General features: G+C 40.5%; 1 protein-coding gene and 1 long non-coding RNA gene across 6 annotated transcripts in view; one reads left to right on the top strand and one right to left on the bottom strand.

Moving 5' to 3' along the window:
- COL8A1 (collagen type VIII alpha 1 chain) overlaps positions 1 to 12,063 on the top strand; it is a 136,664-nt gene extending 124,601 nt beyond the window's left edge. Inside the window, exons 3-5 of one of the 3 annotated variants that reach the window (XR_002779082.1) lie at positions 4,023 to 4,350; positions 7,261 to 9,846; positions 9,999 to 12,063. Coding sequence is in view for 2 of the 3 variants with exons in the window: in XM_011354510.2 (XP_011352812.1) it covers positions 4,026 to 4,350; positions 7,261 to 9,170 (2,235 nt within the window). In the remaining variant the exon portion in view is untranslated. Of the gene's footprint in view, positions 1 to 4,022; positions 4,351 to 7,260 lie in introns of all 3 variants that reach the window. The other 2 variants (XM_011354517.2, XM_011354510.2) reach the window with 2 other exon arrangements.
- The window catches only part of LOC105288364, a 20,250-nt gene continuing 1,670 nt past the window's right edge, over positions 4,595 to 23,174 (bottom strand). The window contains exons 2-4 of one of the 3 annotated variants that reach the window (XR_002779089.1): positions 16,000 to 16,121; positions 15,098 to 15,255; positions 4,595 to 4,708 (exon numbers count right to left, since the gene is read on the bottom strand). This is a non-coding gene — a long non-coding RNA (uncharacterized LOC105288364). Of the gene's footprint in view, positions 4,709 to 11,500; positions 15,256 to 15,999; positions 16,122 to 23,174 lie in introns of those variants that run through there. The other 2 variants (XR_895594.2, XR_895595.2) reach the window with 2 other exon arrangements.

Genomic DNA, 23,174 nt, shown 5'->3' with positions numbered 1-23,174 from the left:
TTTCTTCCTTTCTTCCTTTCTTCCTTTCTTCCTTTCTTCCTTTCTTCCTTTCTTCCTTTCTTCCTTTCTTCCTTTCTTCCTTTCTTCCTTTCCTTTCTTCCTTTCTTCCTTTCTTTCTTTCTCTTTCTTCCTCTTTCTTTCCCTACCTTCCTTCCTTCTTTTTTTTTATTTTTCGTTAACCATTTTTAACATGTACATTAATGGCCATTGGTGTTTTATTCATGTTAAGCGTATCATTATTGCAGCTAACCTCAGATTTACTTTGGCTAATATCCTTGTTTGAAAATCTTTGACTTTTCAGTTTGTTTTCATTTGTCTTTTTGCTCACTATTAATAATAACTTAAATTTAAATAGTGTTTTTCAGCTCACGAAGAATTCATATTATCATTTGTGCTCTTGAATAACTCTGCAGGAGAGGCAGAGATTATAATTTCTATATTATAGGTAAAGAAACAGAGGCTTGGTGAAGTTAACAGACTTGCCCAAAGTCATAGACACAAAAAATCACAGCTACAGCTTAACTCCAGGTCTTTTGGTGTCTATGATGCTTTTCTTATATGACATGACACCCATCACTAAGCTATTTTGGCTGGCAGTGTCCACACACATTATATACATTTACATTTATGTATATTCACACACATTATCAAACAGAAATTTTTAAAAACTATCAAATAGAACTCAAAACATTATTGTGTTCTGCATCCTCAGAAAAAGGAAAAGGAAGCAAGAAAATCCACTTTCCCCATTTCTTCTCATTAAGAATTCTGAAACTCCTCCTTCGTACCAGGTGTTTATATAGTGCTACACAAATTGGATGTTTTTTCAAGTGATTTGGGGAGAAACACCACACCACTTTGACCACCAAAAATATCCTCAGGGACAAGAGTAAAATTGGTAAGGATAAATAAAGCAATAAATTCTAACCAGGGCCCCTGCATAAATATTCAAGTTAAAACTGAACAATGTTTACTTAAATAAAATGTTAGAGAAAGGACTGATGGCAGACAGAAGGAGGTAGTTTCTGGGAGAGAAAGGTCAAGCCTAGAGAGGAAATAATTGTAGTAAAGAAGGATCCCACTGGGCATTTAATATTCAGTCGGTATTCTTCCAGGCATTTTGCCTCCTTCCAGGTTTCTGGTGTTTCATTAGGTTGTCCTGGTTTAAGGATTATTAAGTGTAATCCAACACATTTACCGAATTGATGAAAGAGTGAAGGGCAAAGCATGCCAGCTTATTATTAAAGACATTACCATCAGTTTAGGGTTTAATAATTAAATTAATATATCCCCAAAGGTAGAATTAAGTCCCAGCTTATACATTAGCAGGTATTACTACATATTTCTGGTATGGATTAACACTTTCGGCTCTCTAGTGACTGCTTGAGGCACTGAAGGTTAGAGCCGGACAGCACTTTAGAGAACAATAGAGTCATATTTTTAACAAATGAAGGAGTTAGAAGTATCTGTTCAGAAACAGATAAGCGAAATGAGAAATAAAGTCCAAAGTTCTGGTCTTCTGAGCGAAAAAAGTAAGGACGTGGTGTGCATAGTATGCTATAATTTGTATCTTAAAGGGGTGTGTATTGTATGTGTGTATTCACAGAATATCTCTAGAAACAATTGCATAAAATGAGAAAAGTTGTTGATTCAAAGGAAGGAGATTTTTAGATACTGGAGAACAGAAGTGGAAGGAAAATTCACATTTTTCCTGAATATTCTTTGCTACTCATTAATATTTTACACATCTGTCACTCCTACTAAAGGAGTAGAAGCTCCTTGAGGGCAGGGCCCACTGACCCATATTATGTTCATCTTTGCAATCTTCAGATGACTCTAGCATTGTTTCTAGTCAGTACTCAATAAATTATCATTAAATACTTATAGCAGATGTTCTTTTTTCACTCAAAATAAATTTGACTATTATTGTGTATAAATCAGTATTAATTTTATCCAAAAGGTTTACTACAATTAATTCTTAAAAGGACAGAAAATAACAGCTTTCTATCTTCTCCCATTTACCAGTACATAAATTATTTAGAGTACACTTGAAATAAATAGTTCTTGAGACTTATTCTGATTTGTGAAATGGAGAAAGTTTTACAAATCATTTTGCTGGCAGATATTTATTTTTTCTCCAGCAGGAAAAAAAAATATGATTAGTTAGTATATTTAGAAAAATTGTAAAGCAATGAATTTTGTGGTGGGTATTCTTTAATTAAATATTTTCTTAGGTGCTTTTTGTTAAAATAATTTTTCTGTAGCCTGTTCACATTCTTGGCATTACTTTTAAGTAGGATATTGCAAAGTCAACGCACATTTTCTAAGAAGTGGAAAACTATGCTTCGGAATTAAGTAAGGCAGAAGCAAAGAAAACAAACTGTCAGGAGAATAGGAATTGAATTATTTATAGACAGAAGTTTATTTAATTAAGTTTTCCAGAAGATACATTAAAATTTGTGAATCTCTCTCTCTCTCTTTCTCTCTCTCTCTCTCTCACACACACACACACACACACACACACACACACACACACACTCACACACACACACACACACAGCCCTCCCCAGCATTATGATGACAGTCCATTTAGGATTCAGATTTTCATTAAGTCCCCTAATAAGGCGTGAGAGCAAAGTACCTGGTGTTTGCACAGGGGAAGAGTAACAGCACAGACGTCGATGTGTACCACACTTGCCTGCCCTCTAGTGGCATTTGCGAACACTGCAATTCCCTGGGCTGTTGAGTTTTCAGCCCTAGGCGTTTCCAAAGTCTTTCCAAACTAGTTTTCATAAACAGATACGTAAGCTCCCTTTATATTTATTCTATTAACTGATAATTTGCAAAGCGTATTATTAAAGAGCTTAGAAACAGTTTATTATGAGTAATTAAACATCCATCTTATTTATACAACTTAATTGTTTTTATAAACTCCTTTCGCAATAGTACAAAGATAAAGTTTAATGGACTCTAGAGCCAATTAGCCAAATTATAAATGAATGACTTCACAGTATTAGAACAGAAGAAAGAAATGGTATCCCCACATGTGCAAAATTATGATAGTGATATTTATAATGACGTCTTAGGACTGCCACATGAAAAACCTTTCCAGTTCAGACTTTTGCAGCTTTGTTTGTTCTTTCACATTTATATGTATTTGTGACCACATCGTAGCAGTCAAAGGGCATCTGGAAAATGAAAAATCTCAGCTTCTGGCACAAAGCCTGTAAATTATCAACTGTTTCCATTTAAAATAGAATTTTGGCACTTACTAACAAAATCTGACTTGCCGCCAAGTTTGCCTCCTTTTGGAGAATCTACTCTATCTTAGGATTAAGTTTATTGCAAATGTGTGACATCCAAAATAATAGTGGTTTAAAGAAAGTAGACCTTTATTTTTCTCTTGCATAAACAATTTTCAGATTTAAAGATCATCATGGTGCTTCCAAGTTCAACCAGGGCTGAGGTTTCTCCTAGCTCATTGCTCTACCACCCAGTACACAGCTTTCACCTCATGGTCCAAGGTGTCCAGTCTGTTTCCAGGCAACATATTCACATTCCACCTTGCAGGAAGGACAGAAGAAGAGCACATCCACTTCCCTTTAGGATCCTTTTTGGAAGTTATACCCATCACAACTATATCCAATTTGCCAGAAATTTGTCACATGGACACATCTGGCTGAAATGTCTTTATTCTAGACTGCTCTATTACAGCTGAAAATCAAGGGCTGCAGTATTATGGAAGAAGGAAGAATTGATATTCAAGGACAACTAGCAGCCTCTCCTATAATCTATATTCCCACCAGTTGCCTTTGACAGATTCTACTCTTTTCTGGTTTTTGTTTGTTTGATATTTCTTTACTTTCTACTGAAAGGTAACATCTTCCTTTTCGTTTGTCTTCCACTCATGAAGTTCTGATAATAAAGACTGGTTTTGTTGTTGTTGTTGTTTCTTTCTCTAAATTTACTCCAATCACTTGGCCTGCAGTTTCACCATGTTGGTACATTCCTTTCTTCCACAGGTGATGGCTGTGCCACCTGCCCCTCTGCAGCTGCTGGGAGTGCTACTTACCATTTCCCTGGGCTCCGTCAGGCTCGTTCAGGCTGGTGCCTACTATGGAATCAAGCCGCTGCCTCAAATTCCTGCTCAAATCCCACCACAAATTCCACAATACCAGCCCCTGGGCCAGCAAGTACCTCACATGCCTTTGAGCAAAGATGGCCTTACCATGGGCAAGGAGCTGCCTCACATGCAGTATGGCAAAGAGTATCCACACCTACCCCAGTATAGGAAGGAAATTCAGCCGGTGCCAAGAATGGGCAAGGAAGCAGCACCCAAGAAAGGCAAAGGTAACATCAAACTCCTGTGCTGTTGCAGAACAGCTGCCTTCCAAAATCCTAAACTATGAAATCAGGTGGAGGAGGAGCTAAATTTTAGATATTATTTCAGAATGCATTACTGATGATCGTTAAATGCCTACTGTGTTCTAAACTCTATCATGGAAAAGTTTAAGCCTTAAAGAAAAATATAGACAAAATTACCATTTTATGTGGTGCTTTGTTATATTAACAGCATCAAATGACAGAAGACATATTTAATAATAAATAGTTTATTCCTCATTCTTTATTATTTATTCAAACACTCGGCAATTATTCGATGAGCATCTACTTTTGTGTCAGGCTCTGGACCAGATGCCGGGAGACAAAGCTGTGACAAAAAAAAAAAAGAAAGATGACCATCAGTGTTCTGAATTAGAAAAGCAATGTTGTAAGGACTTGCTGTGTTTAAAAAAAAAAATCACATGGAAGCATTTTGTGAACTAGGTGCTAGATAAATGCAAGTGTTTTTAAGCCTGCTCTAATTAAGTTACTATACATGTCAATCAATAAACCGACAGAAGGAAATTAAGAAGCATAGACTGCATCTAGAGATGATATCTGAAAATCTCTGCTATTACTTCCTAGACATATTTATTAGTTATTCAACACCTACAAAATGTCTATCACTGTGAGCAACGCTTTTTTATAAATTCAGTCAGTTTATCTGGTGTTCTAGGAAACCTAGCATTTGCAGGAAAGGTACTGCATCAGAGTAGCAATTCCCTTTGATGAAGTGGAGGCCACTTCACTGGTCCCTGCAAAAGCAGGAAATTCCACTACTAGAAAACTGCTGGATTTGGCACTCAGAGACTTGAATGTCTAGAAGCCAGAAATGAAGGAGACCTAGTCATTTAACCTCTCTGAAACTACTTTTCTTCTTCTGTAATGTAAGATTGTTGAGAGAATCAATGACATAAAATCAGTAAAAGTGCCAGGTAAATGCTAAAACACTATAAGAACTTTGAATTGTTGCAGCTGGCCCTACAACAAACCCTAAGTAAGAACAGAGTAAGTTCTAGGCACTGTGTTAAAAACAAAGCATTTCTGATGAATAAGATGTGACCCTGCCTCAGATATTCCCTTGATACAATAGCTACCCAATTCACTGCTTAGAAATAACATGCCTTAATAGTACTTTCATAATATCTATTAGCATGAAAGGAGTATTCCCAATTTTCTTTGCTTTAGGAGCTGATATTCCACCATGGGGATTATCTAGGCCATTTGTTTTCCTTCCTTTTTTGAATGGCCTGCATGGCTTTTGGCACTTTTTGCGCTTATTCAAATGGGTACCAGATTTCAATCAGGGAATTTGGAAAGAATATGAGTTCTACGGTTCCATTTTGTTCCTGACAGTAGCTCAGTGAAAAATGCAATGGTCATGATTAAGATGAGCCTTTGATTGAAATGACTTTGAGAACATAAATTTCATTTCTTTACATTATCCATTACTCCCAGCAGCATGGGAGATTCAGAGTTGTGTTTATAATTATTTATAATATCATATGCTTTGTATTTCGATAACAATTCGAAAGCATAACACCTTTCATACCTATTACCTAATCTTGTAGTGACTGTATTATTCTCACTATACAGATAGACAAGCAGAGACACTGATGGCTTAAGTGACCCAATCAAGATCTCATTTCAAAGCCAGGAAGAGAAGCTAGCTTCCTACTCCTAATCCTAGCTGTATTCCATATCCACATTCTTGTCATCCTAAAACCCTAAAATATGTTATTCACTTCTCTATAGTAAACACACCATAATATCTCCAAGCTTTATACTTGGAAAAGTGTTCCTTTATTCATTTTAAGATTTTTTTTACTTAACCGATGCTGACCAATTTGCAAATGAGGGAAAAAAACATATTAAAGAATGAATGTCTGAGCCTTAGGAAATCCTACAGCACATTAAATAAATTAAGCAAATCTATACTACTCTACCCCCAGGCCGCTGACAGGTACTGGTCTGTGGCCTGTTAGGAAACAGGCTGCACAGCAGAAGATGAACAGTGGCAAAGTGAGCAAAGCTTTATCTTTTTGGCAGCTGCTCCCCATCGCCTCAGCTCCACCCCAGATCATCAGGCATTAGAGTCTCATAGGAGCACCGGTCCCTCGTGCCAAAAAGGTTTGGGACCACTGCTCTAGAGGACAGATGTGGAAGATGTTATTAAATCACAAACAAAATAAAATACTACAATTCTTCCCCAAGTCCACATGATGACTGTCATCATCCACATCATACTGTATTTTTGCACAAGAGGAAAGATTTTTGCCATAAATTATTATATTAAAAAATCAAGGACATGGAAAAATACAATAACAATAAATAGTAAAAAAAAAAAAATAGAAAAATTAAAATGAAGAATGATTCTAAAATTGTTTAAAATACACACACACACACACACACACACACACACACACACACCCTAGAACACGAGATGTCAAGTGATTATCTCTGAGTAGTGGGCTTATAGGCAACTTTAATTTTTCTTTACCTTTCTTTGAATTTTCTAAATTCTCTACAATAAACACAACATAATAGTTTTATACTGAGAAAAATGTTTATTATTTTCGAAGTATTTTTTTTTTCACTTAACCAATGCTGATAAAAATAGCAGCAGATATCAGTTCTCAAAAACACTATGTCAAAGAAATTGTCAGTTTGATTATCCTTTAAGTACTGATAACATACAGTCCTGGAAGATGAGCACATTATTCTTAGTCTTTCCTCTTAATAAGTAACAAGCAAATGTGCCAGAACTAAATCATCACTGTCATGACTTCCTTGAAGGGAACGATAATCAATATTAATATCTTTCTCCCTCTCTCCTTCTCTCTCCCCCTCTCTCCTTCTCTCCCCTGTCTCCTTTCCCAGTAGAAACACCATTAGCTAGTTTACGAGGGGAGCAAGGTCCCCGAGGAGAGCCTGGCCCAAGAGGACCACCTGGACCCCCTGGTTTACCAGGTCATGGGATACCTGGAATCAAAGGAAAACCAGGGCCACAGGGATATCCCGGAATTGGAAAGCCAGGTATGCCTGGAATGCCAGGAAAGCCAGGAGCCATGGGAATGCCTGGGGCAAAAGGCGAAATTGGACCCAAAGGGGAGATCGGGCCCATGGGGATCCCAGGACCACAAGGACCCCCAGGGCCTCATGGACTTCCTGGCATTGGGAAACCAGGTGGGCCAGGGTTACCAGGGCAACCAGGTGCAAAGGGTGAGCGAGGACCCAAAGGACCAGCAGGACCTCCAGGCCTTCAGGGTCCTAAAGGAGAAAAAGGCTTCGGGATGCCAGGTCTGCCTGGCCTAAAGGGTCCTCCAGGGATGCATGGCCCTCCTGGCCCTGTCGGACTTCCTGGAGTGGGCAAACCAGGAGTGACAGGCTTCCCTGGGCCCCAGGGCCCCCTGGGAAAACCAGGTCCTCCAGGTGAACCTGGGCCACAAGGCCCTATTGGTATACCAGGGGTTCAAGGACCTCCTGGGATTCCTGGAGTTGGAAAACCAGGCCAGGATGGGATCCCTGGCCAGCCAGGATTTCCAGGTGGCAAAGGAGAGCAAGGACTGCCTGGGCTGCCAGGACCCCCAGGCCTTCCAGGAATCGGAAAACCAGGCTTCCCAGGGCCCAAAGGTGACAGGGGTATAGGGGGCGTTCCTGGGGCTCTGGGACCTAGAGGGGAAAAAGGACCAGTAGGAGCCCCTGGAATGGGAGGTCCCCCAGGAGAGCCAGGCCTGCCTGGAATCCCAGGTCCTATGGGCCCTCCAGGAGCAATTGGTTTTCCTGGACCCAAAGGAGAAGGTGGGGTTGTGGGGCCACAGGGGCCACCAGGTCCCAAGGGTGAGCCAGGGCTTCAAGGCTTCCCAGGAAAGCCAGGTTTCCCTGGAGAAGTGGGGCCCCCTGGGATAAGGGGTTTGCCAGGGCCCATAGGGCCCAAGGGGGAAGAAGGGCACAAAGGGTTGCCAGGGCTCCCTGGTGCTCCAGGGATGCTTGGACCAAAGGGAGAACCAGGAATCCCAGGGGACCAGGGTTTACAGGGCCCCCCAGGCATCCCAGGTATTGTAGGCCCTAGTGGCCCCATTGGACCACCTGGAATCCCAGGCCCTAAAGGGGAACCGGGCATCCCAGGGCCCCCTGGGTTCCCTGGAGTTGGGAAGCCAGGAGTAGCAGGACTTCATGGCCCCCCAGGGAAGCCTGGTGCCCTGGGGCCTCAAGGCCAGCCTGGCCTTCCGGGGCCCCCAGGCCCTCCAGGGCCCCCAGGGCCCCCAGCCGTGATGCCCCCTACACCACCTCCCCATGGAGAGTATTTGCCAGATATGGGGCTGGGAATTGATGGAGTGAAACCCCCCCATGCCTATGGGGCTAAGAAAGGCAAGAACGGAGGGCCAGCCCAAGAGATGCCTGCATTTACCGCTGAGCTGACAGCACCTTTCCCACCCGTGGGGGCCCCAGTGAAGTTTGACAAACTGCTCTATAACGGCAGACAAAACTACAACCCTCAGACCGGCATCTTCACCTGCGAGGTCCCGGGGGTCTACTACTTTGTGTACCACGTTCACTGCAAGGGAGGCAACGTGTGGGTCGCTCTGTTCAAGAACAACGAGCCCATGATGTACACGTACGACGAGTACAAAAAGGGCTTCCTGGACCAGGCGTCAGGGAGCGCAGTGCTGCTGCTCAGGCCCGGAGACAGAGTGTTCCTCCAGATGCCCTCAGAACAGGCTGCGGGGCTCTACGCGGGACAGTACGTCCACTCCTCCTTTTCAGGATATTTATTGTATCCCATGTAAAACAAAGGAAACAAAAGAGAGATTTTATAGAAGAAAATGATGCACCAAAAAATTCGAATGAAAAGCGTAATTGCTTCAAAACATATATATAGTTGGAAAGTTATATTTAAGTGAACATTCGAACCATCATGTACAAATAAAAACTAAGATGCATGTTGTATGCTCTGCACAGCAGCTTGTAATTGAAAATGATGGGATAGATTTATGTATCAAGTACTGACACTTGTGTTATACCCACTGGAATCATATTAGCTGTTGTATGTTATGTGCTTCCATGATAACCTGCTTATTCAGATCAGTCAAAAAATTTCAGTATGAAAGAAGATCATAGCTAATGAAAGTCACTCACTCATATTGTTACTTTAAAATATTTATAAATATGGCTTAAAGAAATGTCAATGATAACAATTATATACCGTATTTACTTGCATAATTTCCTCTGTATTTGTGCAGATATTTGGCCATGGAATGTGGGGGAGGAGTTCTGCAGTGTTACTGCCCTGGTGGGAGGCGGTGAGGGGGCCATGGTAGGGCTTTAGTGCAAAGGCTATTTCTCTCCCGACAGGGACTGTGTCTTTTAGCAACAGGAGTCCTACTCAGAATTGTGTATCTAGTGTCTCTAGAAGAACAAGCGAACCAATTGACAGCTGTATATTTACCCAGTGCTTAGCATTAGGTGAGACACTTTTGTGGGGCTTAAGACAGTGCCCCGCATAGAGCTAACACACCATCTGGGAGATATGAGCAGTAATTAACTCATTTATTCTTCAAAGGTTCTTTTTGTTTGTTTGTATGTTTGTTTGTATGTTTCTTTGTGCCTAGCACTAGGTGAGACACTTTTGTGGGGCTTAAGACAGTGCCCCGCATAGAGCTAACACACCATCTCGGAGATATGAGTAGTAATTAACTCATTTATTCTTCAAAGGTTCTTTTTGTTTGTTTGTATGTTTGCTTGCTTGTTTTCTGATTTTTTTCTTTTTTCTTCTCGCTGTATAATTTCCCACTATAGCCCAACTAATATAAATACCTGGAAGTCATAAGAAAAAAGAATAACCCTCTCCCCCCATAACTTTCCAGTTTGGTGGAATACTCATTATTGATAGCAGTTATTAATTTTGTTTAAATGCATATAAAAATCCCCCTCCTTTGACTACACACACATGTCTCCACAATGAGGTTTCATCCATGAAGAGGCTATCAATATTTTTCAGTAACCGTTGAATTTCAAGGAAATTTCCCTGTGTAGTGCACATGCAAATCATTGTGTCGTCTGAGATTCCAAAGTCAATCCCCAAATTCAAGCTTTCATTTATTTTGGGGTGGGGGGGATTTTCAGAATTACAAAGGAAAATAATTTTTTCTTGAAAAAGTAATTTCTAAAATTTTAAATTGAAAAATGACTGTACTGCTTCCTGATGTAGGTACTAAAATTGTAGGAAAAGAACTATTTCTTTAGAAGCAATCTGTGGAAGAGATACCTAGAATGTCAAAGGGCAATGACATTTCATGCTTTTTATGTCACCCCATACTCAGCACGTGGTCAGAGTAAATACAAGTTTAAAAGGAAAAATAAATATTTTTCCATGTTTTCACTTAGGTACATACTAATGGCTTCAGGATACAAATATGGTCTCAAAACACAGACAAAGCATTTCAAGTCAACTATGAGTCTACTGCTGACACTGTTAGTCACTGGAGGAAAGAATGTGGGCTTTGGGTGGCGGAATCTTGTATTTTTTCCTCAAAATTAAGAGGAGTTGAGGGGATAGTTACAGATGGGAAATTACACGAATAAATACGGTATAAACACATGGAAATGTGTCTATGTCAAATCTGAATCATTTTAACCATCAAGAAAATTCTCTTCAAACTAATATGTCTTTTCTCTGATATGGTATATTATTTTTTCTCAATTTCTTAAAAACAGAAATGAGTTCATTACCATAGGGTTTCTTATTCACTGCTAATTATATGATAAAATTTTCCCATCAAAAAATGTCGCACCCAGCTTTCATTTTCAAAGCAGACAGCATGTATGTGGCCAAGCATCCTTCGGGTTGGTCTTGAGAGTGCTGGTTTGGTGCCGATGACGATGGGGGCAATGTGGATGCATTGAGCTCCTTCTGCTGAACGGCTGCATTGAAAAGGTTTGGAAGCAAGTCAGATCAAGCTGATTTGTAAAACTGTATTTATCTGTACATGTATGGGCTTTTTATTTCCACCAAGTAAGAGAGAAAGTACCTATTTAGTTAAAACCAAATTTTACTTTTCAAATATCTTCCAACTTATTTATTGGTTGTTACTCAATTGCCTATATGTGTATGTATGTATGTGTGTATGTGTGTGTTTGTGTGTATTATCAGGCATATGCTTCTAACTTGTAGATAGGGGAGGAGCAAAATCTATGCCAGATACTGTGTATTCTACAATGGTGCTAATCTCAGAGCTAAATGAATTACTCCATTTAATTTAAAAAAAGAGTTTTAAATAATTATCTATGTGTCTGTGTTTCTCTTTTGAGTGTTGCACATCATGTTAACACATTAGTATAAAAGCAGGTGAAAAAATCAAGCGGTCTAAACTCTAGGGATGGTGCTATAATCCCTATTTTATTCAAAATTAACTAGAACTTTTCCATGTGAAATGGACCCAACTGGCATTATTGTTATTTAAATACAGAGTTTTAAGCAGTATGACATCCTACAGGGGAAAAGAATGTTTATAGTGGGTGACTATTCTCAAATATTTTACAGAATACCATGAACGGTGAACAGACTGGTAACTTTTTCGAGTTTCCATGATAGATTTGAGACTTGTCAATAGCAAATCATTTTTGTATTTAAATTTTTGTACTGATTTGAAAAAAAAGTCTTATTAAATATCTTTAAAAGAATGTTTCTCATCTTGTTCATGTCACTCAGCTGACAGTTTGAACCTCATAACGTTTTTATTCCCAATGTATTAATTAGCAGCTGAAACGGAGACCTAAAACAATCATAGTTTAAACAGGACAATTATTTCTCTCTGACATAACAGCTCTGAGCATAAGTAGTCTACGAGTCATGTGGTAGCTGCAGTCAAGGGCCCAGGTTCCTTCTACAGTAGTCCCCCCTTATCCGAAGTTTTACTTTCTGTGTTTTCAGTTACCTGAAGTCAACAGCAGTCCAAAAATGTCAAATGGAAAATCCCAAAAAAACACAATTCATAAGTTTTAAATTGCACAGAATTCTGAGTAGCATGATGAAATCTAAGGCCACCCACTCTGTCCCGCCCAGGACTTGGATCATCCTTTTGTCCAGCATATTCAATCACACTGTATATTTTACCTACATTTTAGTCACTTAGAGCCATCTCTCTTATCAGATCAGTTATCAGAAAGAGAGAGAGAGAGATCACCTGCACATAACTTTATTATAGAATATTGTTATAATTGTTCTATTTTATTATTAGTTATTGTTAATCTCTTCTTGTACCTAATTTATAAATTAAGCATTATCTTAAGTATGCATATATAGGAAAAAAACATAGTATATGTAAGGTTCGGCACTATCTGTGGTTTCGGGCATCCCCTACAGGTCTTAGAACTTATCCCACACATAAAAGGAGGACTACTATATCTTTATACTCTTTTAACCAAAGGTGCTGCCTTCGTCTCCAAAGTCCAGGTTAGCTAACCATCACAACCACATTTCAGTCAGTGGAAGAGTGAAAAAATCAGGAAGGGAGAGCATGCTCCTTTCTTAAAGGACTCAATCGAGCAGTTGCTAATATTACTCCCTCCCACATCCCATTGCTCTGCATTTAGTCACATTGCCACAATAAGCTGCAAGAGCATGTGGAAAATTGAATATTAATTCAGGATAACCACATACTCAGTTAAAAATCAGGGTTCTACTAATATGGAAGAAGCGAGAACAGATATTAGGGGACAAATAGCTGCTGCATCTGTCACATCTATCATAAAAGAAAAAACTGCCACAGACCTTTCTCCTCCCACAGCCTTCAAATACTCGATTTTATTTCACTTTGCCACACTAGAACCAAATATTTGCAGGGGAGATGGTGGTGAGTAGAGCTACAAAGCAGAAGCAGACCTGTTTCAAGATCTTAAGAGTCTTAATAAGCATCACTGAAAAGGAAAGAAATCTTTTGCGATGACTTGTCAAGCTCAGAATGATCATAACTTAACATGTCTAGAATATTATAAAGGGATTATTCAAATCATTCAACAAGCAAGTATGCAGAACCAGCCTGTGGCTGGTTAACTCACTTGTTTAAACATTCAATCTGGAAGCCCAAGACCACAGCTTACATTCCCATATGGCCCAATCAGTTCTATTTCATTCTACAGCCAAAGACTCTTTCATAATATGGACAAGTCATGTTGTGTGCACACAGTGTTGGTCACAGAAATAAACGGCAGGATAGATACCAGAGACTGGAGCGGGAAGAAATAAATGGTTGGTATTCAGAATGCTGAACAAGTGGGGCAAATCCATCATTGCAATGGGTCTATAGTATCCCTTTACATTAAAACAAAACATAAAATAGCTCCTTTGCACCTGATATTATAAAAAATGTGAGGAATACAAAAGCAATGGAAAACATGACCTTTTTTTCCTCTAAAAGTATGTATCTTCTCTTTGGAAGCTATCAAGATGTTTGTTAAACACGACATTGATTTCCAAGTGATGTACAAACAAGTGCAGGGTGGCATGGTGCCAACTGATGTGTCCATGCTAGACAAATTAAGAAAAAGATCACTCCCTGCACTCCATCCCTGGGAATGCTTTCTCTGACTTGTCATCTGCATGATTCCTCCTCACCCCTCAAGGCACAGCACAAGCATCACTCCTCTCCCCTATTGCTCAGATTTAATAACTTTCTCCCCGGTGTCACCACCCTGCCTTGTACAGTCTTCTGTCCCTTCACCTTTCCTGCTTTGTAATGAACTGTGTCTGTCTCCCCTACTAGAGAGAGTATAAGCTTCTTGAGAACAGACACGTTGTTGTTTCAACTTTGTACCTGTCCAGTACCAGGTTTGAGGGAAGAATGAATCTCTCAAGGTAGCTGTGGGAGGCAGTGCTAAACTTGATGTGAAGTGTGAATGAATCCAGCTCTGGGATTCCAAGAATATACAGAAGATTATATATTCAAAGATTATTTAGAACCTCACTGTGGGAATAAACTTAGTCTCAGATGGTTTTTTTGGAGATGATTTTTAAAGAAATCATCTTTAATTTGACAGAATTTAGATCGATGGAACACAGGGCATCCCCAAAGAAATAGCATCTCCTCTAATAGACAGAGAGAAGGAAACTCTGTGTGTGTCCCGGGGTGGGGAGGCTGAGATAAGAGAAATGGCCTAATTAGATCTTCTGATCTACTCAAGGACTAGTAAATGAAACTGATTTACTGATTTAATGACCAAAGGAGGATCAAGTGATGCAGGGTTTACATATAGAGAAGAGACATTTGTATTTTATCTAATATGCAATAAGACATTATAGATTCTTAAGAAGGAAAATGGTAAGAAAGTAAGTATTTTAGAAAAAATTAATTTGATGATTCCTTGGAGAAGGTAAGATACAAGTAGTAAAACCAATGAGGAGATCTGAACAAGTACACTCCAAGAATAGGATGAGGGGTTGTTGCTGAAGGGCCCCAACCAAGCTTCGAGAGTGAGAATCAGATGTCCGGCCAGATGTCAGGGTTTAAGGACTGCAAAACAGTGGAGCTGTTTCAAGGGCTAGGAAGTGGAATGAAGAATGGAAAACTGAAGAGAGAGTTGCAAGACTGAAATGAACTCGGGGACAATCCCAGACTGGCCTTCTGAGAGAGAAGGAAGCTTGATGTGCAGGTGGTTTCTTCACACTGATACTCTTGGAAGACAGGGCTGGTACCACTGACAGACATGGGTAGCCTACCAGTAAGGCCTGCTCCAGGCAGGGAAAGGAGAAGACACTCAGTTTATGTAGAGCCTTGTAGGATTTGACCTGACGGTGGGAAGTGCCTGTGCTCCAGATGATCATTTGGTAAGAAGACCACAGGTGGAGACATGAGCCCTGAGAGAGACCAGTAGTCTCTGTAATAAGAGGGAGAAAAAAGACTGGCATGAAATTAGTAGCACTATTTGCAGACAAAAATCATTAAACTGCTTTAAATTTTCCTCCTTTACTACTGCATGAGTTTAATTAATAAATCCTTTCATCATAGATACAGAGAAGGTAAATGTCATCCCAATCCATATAGAATTAAAATTAATTCTGAATACACAGGGCCAATAGAGTGTAAATCAAATTTTTTTTTTTTTTACTATATTTCAGGAATGTTTTTCTCCTTAATAGTCCTTGTAACTAAAAATGCATATCTTCATGCTCATTCTATATCATGAAGAAAAAAAATATCTATGAGGTAAGCTTTAGGATTATCTTTTTTTTTTTAACAGAGTTAATCAGAATTTCTGATATTTTCTTTCATTTTTGTAACTAATATTTGTGTCAGAATAAACTCAAACAAGTTATTCCTTATGATGTACAATAGCGGCTAACAATTTTTATTATTAGATTTTTTTTTGCTAATTCCTGGAGAAAAGTGTAATGGAATTTAAATCAAAAATGGGGCACAACATCTGATTTTAACAAGTTGTTCAGAAGTTTCTCATGTGTGTTACTGAAACATAGGATCATCTAATCAAATTTTCCTTTGAGGCATCCGGAACCTTTACAGAGATTTTTTTTCTTTGCTATCTAACTGCAAGTAAAAATAGATTTTTATTAGAATCAGAAGCACTTCTAAATTAAAGTTTATAAATTCTGTGGAGACTTACATTTCACATTCCTTGTTAAATCCACCAAGACCTAAAAATTAATTTTGTAATGAGCATGGTCAACTCAGTTCTCATCTGACAAGTGAGTGGCTGGCAGCAATGTTCACATCTGCTCTCCATTCCTGGGATGAGAGACACAATAGGGAAAGTTAATGGAACAATGACCAGTCTCCAGTTGCCTACTACTAATAATAGTTGCCTTTCCTCGCCAAAGACAATTCCATCAATGTCATTTGTTCTGCCAAACCAGAGTCATGTTAGGAGAAGGCTCTGGGGTCAGACTCAGAAAACAAATCTTACTGCCTCTATTTACGAGCTGTGTCAGCTTGAGTCAATTACTTAACCTCTCTAAACTTCAGCTTCACACCTGTAAAATAGTAAGTGATCATAGGAATTACCTACCTTCTATAGCAGTTGGAAGTGTGGATGGTATAGTTGGGTATGGGATGAAGTGATAACAATTACTACCATCTACTGTCAACCATGCACCAGAAATTGCTTTAAGTGTTTTTATGTATTCACTTATTACTCCTCATAACTCTATTATAAGCTGAAGAAACTAAGTAACTTTTCCAAGATTTAATAAATGACAATGCCAGACTCTGGCTTCATAGTCCACGCTTTGAGCTATTACACCATATTGCTTCAAGGTAGGAGGTAAAATTTCTTGGCTGTCTATAAAAAGCAAACAGCTGTCAATGAGGGTTCAGAATACTAGCTTGCCTCAAAAGAGAGAGCGGTGACCAAGTTCTCAGTTATTTAGTTATTGTCCTTACCAGAGACAATAGAAACAGCCAGCTACCAGAAGACCCTATTGACAGATATGATGATACTCCTATCCCTTAGGAAATATGAGGGCAGATGTATATGACTTTAAAAACTATAAGGGCCCCCTCACACCCATTACGATGATTACTATTTAAAAAAAATGCAGAAATTAAGTTTTAGCAAGGATATGGAGAAATTGGACCCCTTGTGTTCTGCTGGTGGAAATCTAAAATTGGGCAACCACTATGAAAAACACTATGGTGGTTCCTCAAAAAATTAAAAATAGAATTAAAAAAGTAAGTTTTACTAAGGGCCCCTGACCTCACCAGGCCCTGAGAGGAGAGGGGGAAAATTAAAAAAGTAAGTTTTACTAAGGGCCCCTGACCTCACCAGGCCCTGAGAGGAGAGGAGGAAAATTCATTGCCACTCTAGGCAGGGCACCAGCCTTGGTTAGAATGGGAGTGAGCATGGTTTTAGCAACTGGAATGTCCCTAAGGAACAAGTGCTCCCTCTCACGGCCAGAGGAGAAACTGCAGTTCCACAAGCAGGTTTTTTCTTACATGAAATTCAGCAGGTCAGGAATTCGGATAGGGCATAGTGGAGATGGTTTCTCTCTACTCCAAGATATCTGAGACCACAGCTGGGGGTGAATCAACAATTGGGGGCTAGAATCATCTGGAGGTATCTTCAATTACAGAACTAGCTGTTGATGCCGGTTGTCAGCAGACACCTCAACTGGGCTGTGGGCCGGAACACCTACATATGTTCTTTCCATGTCATTCCTCTGTGTGGGGTACTCAAAGGCACGATGCCCAGGCTCCAAGTGATAACCCCGAGGTAGCAAGTGGAAATGCACTGAATTTTTAAGATCTAGCCTCAGAATTCACAGAACGTCTTTTCTACAATATTCTATTGGTTGAGGTGATAAAGCTTTGCCCAGGTTCAAGAAGAAAGAACGTAGACTTCATCACACAATGAGAGGAGTGCCAAGGTCACATTGTAAGAAAAATATGAAGGATAGGCTATACTGGTGACCACCTTTGGAAAACACAGTCTGCCATATGTCCATCTGGTTGTTCAATGCCTCATCTGTGGTAGATGATCTCTAGTGGATCTAGAATTGGGACAGAAGATCCACATACCTTTGCCCCATCTCTTAGGTCCTGCCACATGCCTCTTCCCAGATTTGCTATTATATCTTACAGGCCCTTGACCCACTCAGACACACCATTCACTATTGCTCAAGACTATGCTTTTATATATCTCAGACTACTTCTCTCTCCATTTAAAGGTGATGACTAAATGTATGTTTTGAAGCTCTGCCAACTGGGAGGATTCTCCTCACCACTGTCCTTTAGGGCCCCTCCCTTGTGGGACTGTAATGCAGTAGCAGTCCATTTTCAGCTCTACCAACATACCAAGCCTGAACTAGTCTTGAGTCTTGAGCATTTTCCTCTGTCATCAGCTGGTCTTAGAGAACACCTCACCAAGCCATAGGTGTGAGCTGAGAAATACAACAGACATGGAGATCTGGGTCATCTGTTCACCTTAACAACTTCTGGACCTGTTTAGATGTGATCTCATGGGCACCATTTCAATTGTTCAGTGGACTCTTGCTGTACACACCTGACCTTACAAAATCCACATCCTGAGGGGGAGCTCTGGTCATATAATCATTTGATGTTCCCTAGTCAAATGATCAGTTTCTGCTGGAGCTCATTATCATGCTGGTAGGTGCTTTCTGAATGGTTTAGCTGTGGAAAGCCTGGCCTACCCAGGAAACCTGGGAATTTCTGCTGCGATTCTGCTGCCAGATTCCACCCAGCATCATTACCTACCACCTGGCATCTTGGGATCTATGACATTATTATGAAGTGAGCGGAAAAGCAGCTTGTATCACATCTGGGACATGCTGCCAAGCCCACTCTTTTCTTGACCCCACTCAAAACTGGCAGTCTTTTGACTCACATGATAACCAGTCAGAGAAGTATTTCCAAGTATAGCATAGGCTACCTGCACAGTCCAAAGAGGTGCACCAAATACTCTTTCTCAGTTTCTTAGTGGTGGGAGCTGAAAGATGCAATAACTTTTCCTTTACCTTAAAGGCGATACAAAGGCATTCCTCAGATATCTAAACTCCTAAAAATATAATCATCATTGCAGGTCCCTGAACATTGATAATTTATCTTTCACCCTTTGGCATGCATGTATTTTACTAGGGCACCAAAAGCCCTTGCCATTTTCTGCTTCCCAGATCCAATTAATACTATGCAATCAATAAAATAGATCAGAATGATGTTTTGAAGAAGAGTCAGATAATCAAAGTTCTTTTGAACTGTATCATGACAAGGAGCAGGAGAGTTAACCAGCCCTGAGAATGTTCATAGGAAAGCGTTCACAGCTTTGAGTGAATATGAACTGAACCTTCCCAAGTGTATGCAAACTGATTTTAATCTTTTTTTCCTGATAGAAATTAAATATAAATAGCACACATTTGCCAGATCAAAATCACACAGCAAGTGTTAGAGGCTGTGTTGATTGGTTCAATCAAAGATACAACATCTGCTACAGCCTCTATGATTGATGATGCCATTTAAGTTTACAGTTGTCCACATCATTTGCCATGGTCTATCTGGTTTTGGAGGGACCATATTAGTAAAGCAAACCATCTGCAGCCTTCAAGTCTTTTAGGTTGATGTTAATCTCTACAACTCCACTGGAGTAAGATTGTGTTTATGATTTACCATCTTTGCTATGGAGTAGAGCGGAGGAGGCAGTTTTAGGGGCTTCCATTTGGCCCTCCCTACCCTAATCATTCTTACTTTATAGGTCAGAGGATCAACGTGATGGTTCTACCAGCTGCTAAGTATGTCCATCTCAATTATGCCCTCAGTGACTGGAGTAATGACCATAAGTTGATGGATCCGTTGGAGCTAACAGATTTGGGCCAGGACTCTATCACCCGATCCCTGTATGCTCCACTCTAATGGGAAGTTATGGTGGCAGCTCGAATTTCCTGCATTAATGTAGATCACCCTATGTCCAACAACCTTAAAAGAGTAGGACATCTTCCATTTCCCTAATGTACAACAACTCTAAAAAAATGGCCTTGGTTCTGACAGAGAGGTATAAGTATGTACTGTATATACTGGTGGTGTTGCAGAGAACTCCCTCAGGGGAACCCATATTCCCTTTAAGTTATGGCTCTGGGTTTGAGAACTCATATCAGCAAATGGGTCCAGAGATCGTGCTTTTCCATTTGGCATTTGACACCTGCTTAACAGTTCTTGTTTGTGTTGTTTCTATTGTTATGTAAATCAGTCAATACCCTCCTTAGCTTCTGCTCTATCTTACCCCTAGAAACACCATGGTCTGTGGAACACCACAGATCCCCTACATGTCAATGATCCCTGCCTGGTAATTACATTCTCTTTGCTTCTGATGGTTAAGTGTTGCAAACTGCTTTTGCTATTCTGGAATTCTATCATATTCACTGATCCTAGGGCATCTCCTACTGCCATCTCTGGGCTACACAGGACAGTCACCAATGAGCCCTTCAACTAAGTCAATACCTACTCACTACTACAATCTTATCGCTTTAGTGAAAGGATTACCCTCTGGGCCCTCCCACAGATCACAGTCAGCTGGCAAGTTCTCTGGTCTCACATAAATCCACTCTAAAAAGTTCACTCCTCTGAGCCTCCTGACCCTTCCTTAATAATTTGCCCCGACAGTTCTGATATCCTCATTTCACCTACTGGAGATTACCATTGTGTCCAAGCTTCCTGTTGCTGTCCTCACAAGACTTGCTGGACATTAAGTCACCAGCCACTGGAGAGTGTCCCTATATCAACAACCTCTCCTATCCGGCTTTACACATTGCTGGTCTACTACTCTCAAGATCCATTATCTTATGAAATTTTTGGTTTCTGTATATATATGTGGCTTTTCTTGTGAATAAATAATTATCTTCTATAGTAGGGACTGTACTTTCCACACTGTCTATACTGAGATCTACTCCTAGTTATTAGTGAAGAAGCAATGAGGGGAGAGGAGGGCGTAAATATCCTGTGAGGCAACTGACTAAGGTGAGGCCTTGAATGGTCTCCAAGTAATGGGAGTCTGCTTTCCTCCAGCAAGAGAGAAGGAACCCTTCTGTCAGGCCAGAAGGCTCAGGAATCTGGGGGTTCAGGGAACTTAGGCACATCTATCTGGATGTCCCCATCTCAGTCTCACAGTTTCTTCCCTTTTAAGACTTGGCTTTAGCACAAGAAGCATGTCTGTGCATTCAATCTCTATAGCTCTGCCACCCTTTTGATAAAATTCTGGGCTGAACTGAAAGTACAGAATATAGCCTTTCGTTGCAGAAAATAAGGGTCTCCTGAACAATGTCATATGGCTGTGGATCATTTTTGGGTCACAGACCACTTTGTGAGGCTTGCCATACAATGAAAAGGGAGTGTTGTGAAAACCATGGGCAGATGGGAAACCACCTACTAGATGGGTGACTATAGCCAGTTACTTCCCTGTGCCTTAGTTTCACCACCTATAAAATAGAGAGAATAATAGTACAAACCTGGAGCAGATGCTTTTTTACCCCTCAGTCCACTTTGGAATCAGGCCAGCATGGAAGCAATTTCTGTCAGCTGCTAGCATCCCACCTCGAGCAGGCTGAGGTGAGTAGCTCTGCTCTTCTGCCTCAGGGCTTTCTCCAACTGCAGCATAGCCTAGGAATAGCTGGAAATCCAAATCCCTTCGGACAATTCTCAACCATTTAAGTTTACAGTTGTCCACATCATTTTTTTGTCGTTGTTCTGACCATTTATTGGGAACTTTCTGCTAGGCACTGAGGAAGGGAAGAAGAAAAGAGGCCTGGAGGCCTCTCCCCTTTCCCCATCGCTACAGCCTTCAAGTCTCCAGATGTCCTGCTTCTCAGTGCAGGCTGGGCCCTCAAAGACAACATGGCCACTGACTGATTCTAAGGAAATAGAGAAGAAGGAGAGGTGGGTCCTGGAGTCCAGAGACCCAGGTGTGGAGCTGACATGAGGAATGCAGATGTCAAGACGGACCCAGGACAACAGGTCCCAGGGGTCCAGGGCCCCTGAGCTCCAGGAAACGATGATGACCCTGGCAGTCAGTGGATGAATGCCCCAGCCTCCTTCTTCCTGAGGATAATTCTCAGGCATTGTCTACATCATTTCTTAGAGGGTTTCCAGCGGAATAAAAAGCTGGTTATTGCCTATACCAATAACCAGTTTAATATTCATCCCTCTTTTCTTGTCTTACTCTTCCTACCTTTATTCCTGTTCCTTGCCTCCCCCAATGCCTCCTCAAAAAACTGCCTGCATCATCCCTTGTCATAGGTTCTCCTTTTAGGGGAACCCAAACTAAGGCAGTGGCTGTATCAGTTAGGGTCCTTGCAGGGGAAAAAATAACCACCTTAAACTGGATAATTGAAAAGAATTTAGTAAACAGACTATGAAGATGTGGTAGTGTAAGGGATGGTGCAGTACCCCAGGGCTAGTAATAGAGCAAAGGCCTGTGGCCTAGAGGGATGAGGGCGAGGACTAGGGTGAGGCAAGCAGGCACCTCCAGCACAACATTTAAGGAGGCATGCACTCTCAAGTTTGTGTAAGTGCCAGCCCAAGAGTGAGTGCCTCCTTAAATTTTGCACCCTAGGCCTCTGCTTACCTCACCCTAGTCCCAGCCTTGAGAAGAGAACACATTGGATGTCGCTTTTCTCCCACTCTTTGATTCCTTACTGATGCCTCCAATTTGCTGAACTCAAATCTGAAACCAAAGCTCAGGTACATTTACACCAGCCTTCTAGGGCACAGAAAAATAGAGAGTGTTAAATGGAAAATATCCAATTCAGCACATTGCCTCATGAAGTTATGATGATTAGAATTAAGATATGAAGTGCTTCAAGAGGTACCTGGAAAATTCTGTTCCTGTTATTGTTATTATCATTGCCCTTCTGATGCAAAACTCTGAATATATTACCAGGGGTTTATGGACTTCCTGAAGTACATTTATAGACTGTGTTCATGGACTAAGAACCCCTGCCCTCATTAAGCTCTTTTCATTGTATGGTGAGCCTTCACAAAACAGCCTTCAAATTTTTTCCCTCCCTCTAATCCAGTCCTTCCCAACCTTTTACATCATAGTATCCACAGAAAATGGCAATATTTGTACAACACTGGAGTGAAGAGATGAGGCTACCCTCAACATGAAGCAATGGGCCCGGGGACTCTGCCTGCTCCAGAGAGTGAGGGAGTCAGTATCTCAGCACACCTGGTAATTCTAGTCAAATTTATTATCTACCCTGCACAGTAACACCAATTTAGCTTTTCTAAAACAAAACTTCTATCATATCCTTTGTATATAATGAAGAGTAATATCCAGAA

The sequence above is a fragment of the Pteropus vampyrus genome, unplaced genomic scaffold (assembly GCF_000151845.1).
Source record: "Pteropus vampyrus isolate Shadow unplaced genomic scaffold, Pvam_2.0 Scaffold1, whole genome shotgun sequence".
Lineage (NCBI taxonomy): Eukaryota > Metazoa > Chordata > Mammalia > Chiroptera > Pteropodidae > Pteropus > Pteropus vampyrus.
This window is presented reverse-complemented; position numbering and strand designations above follow the sequence as displayed.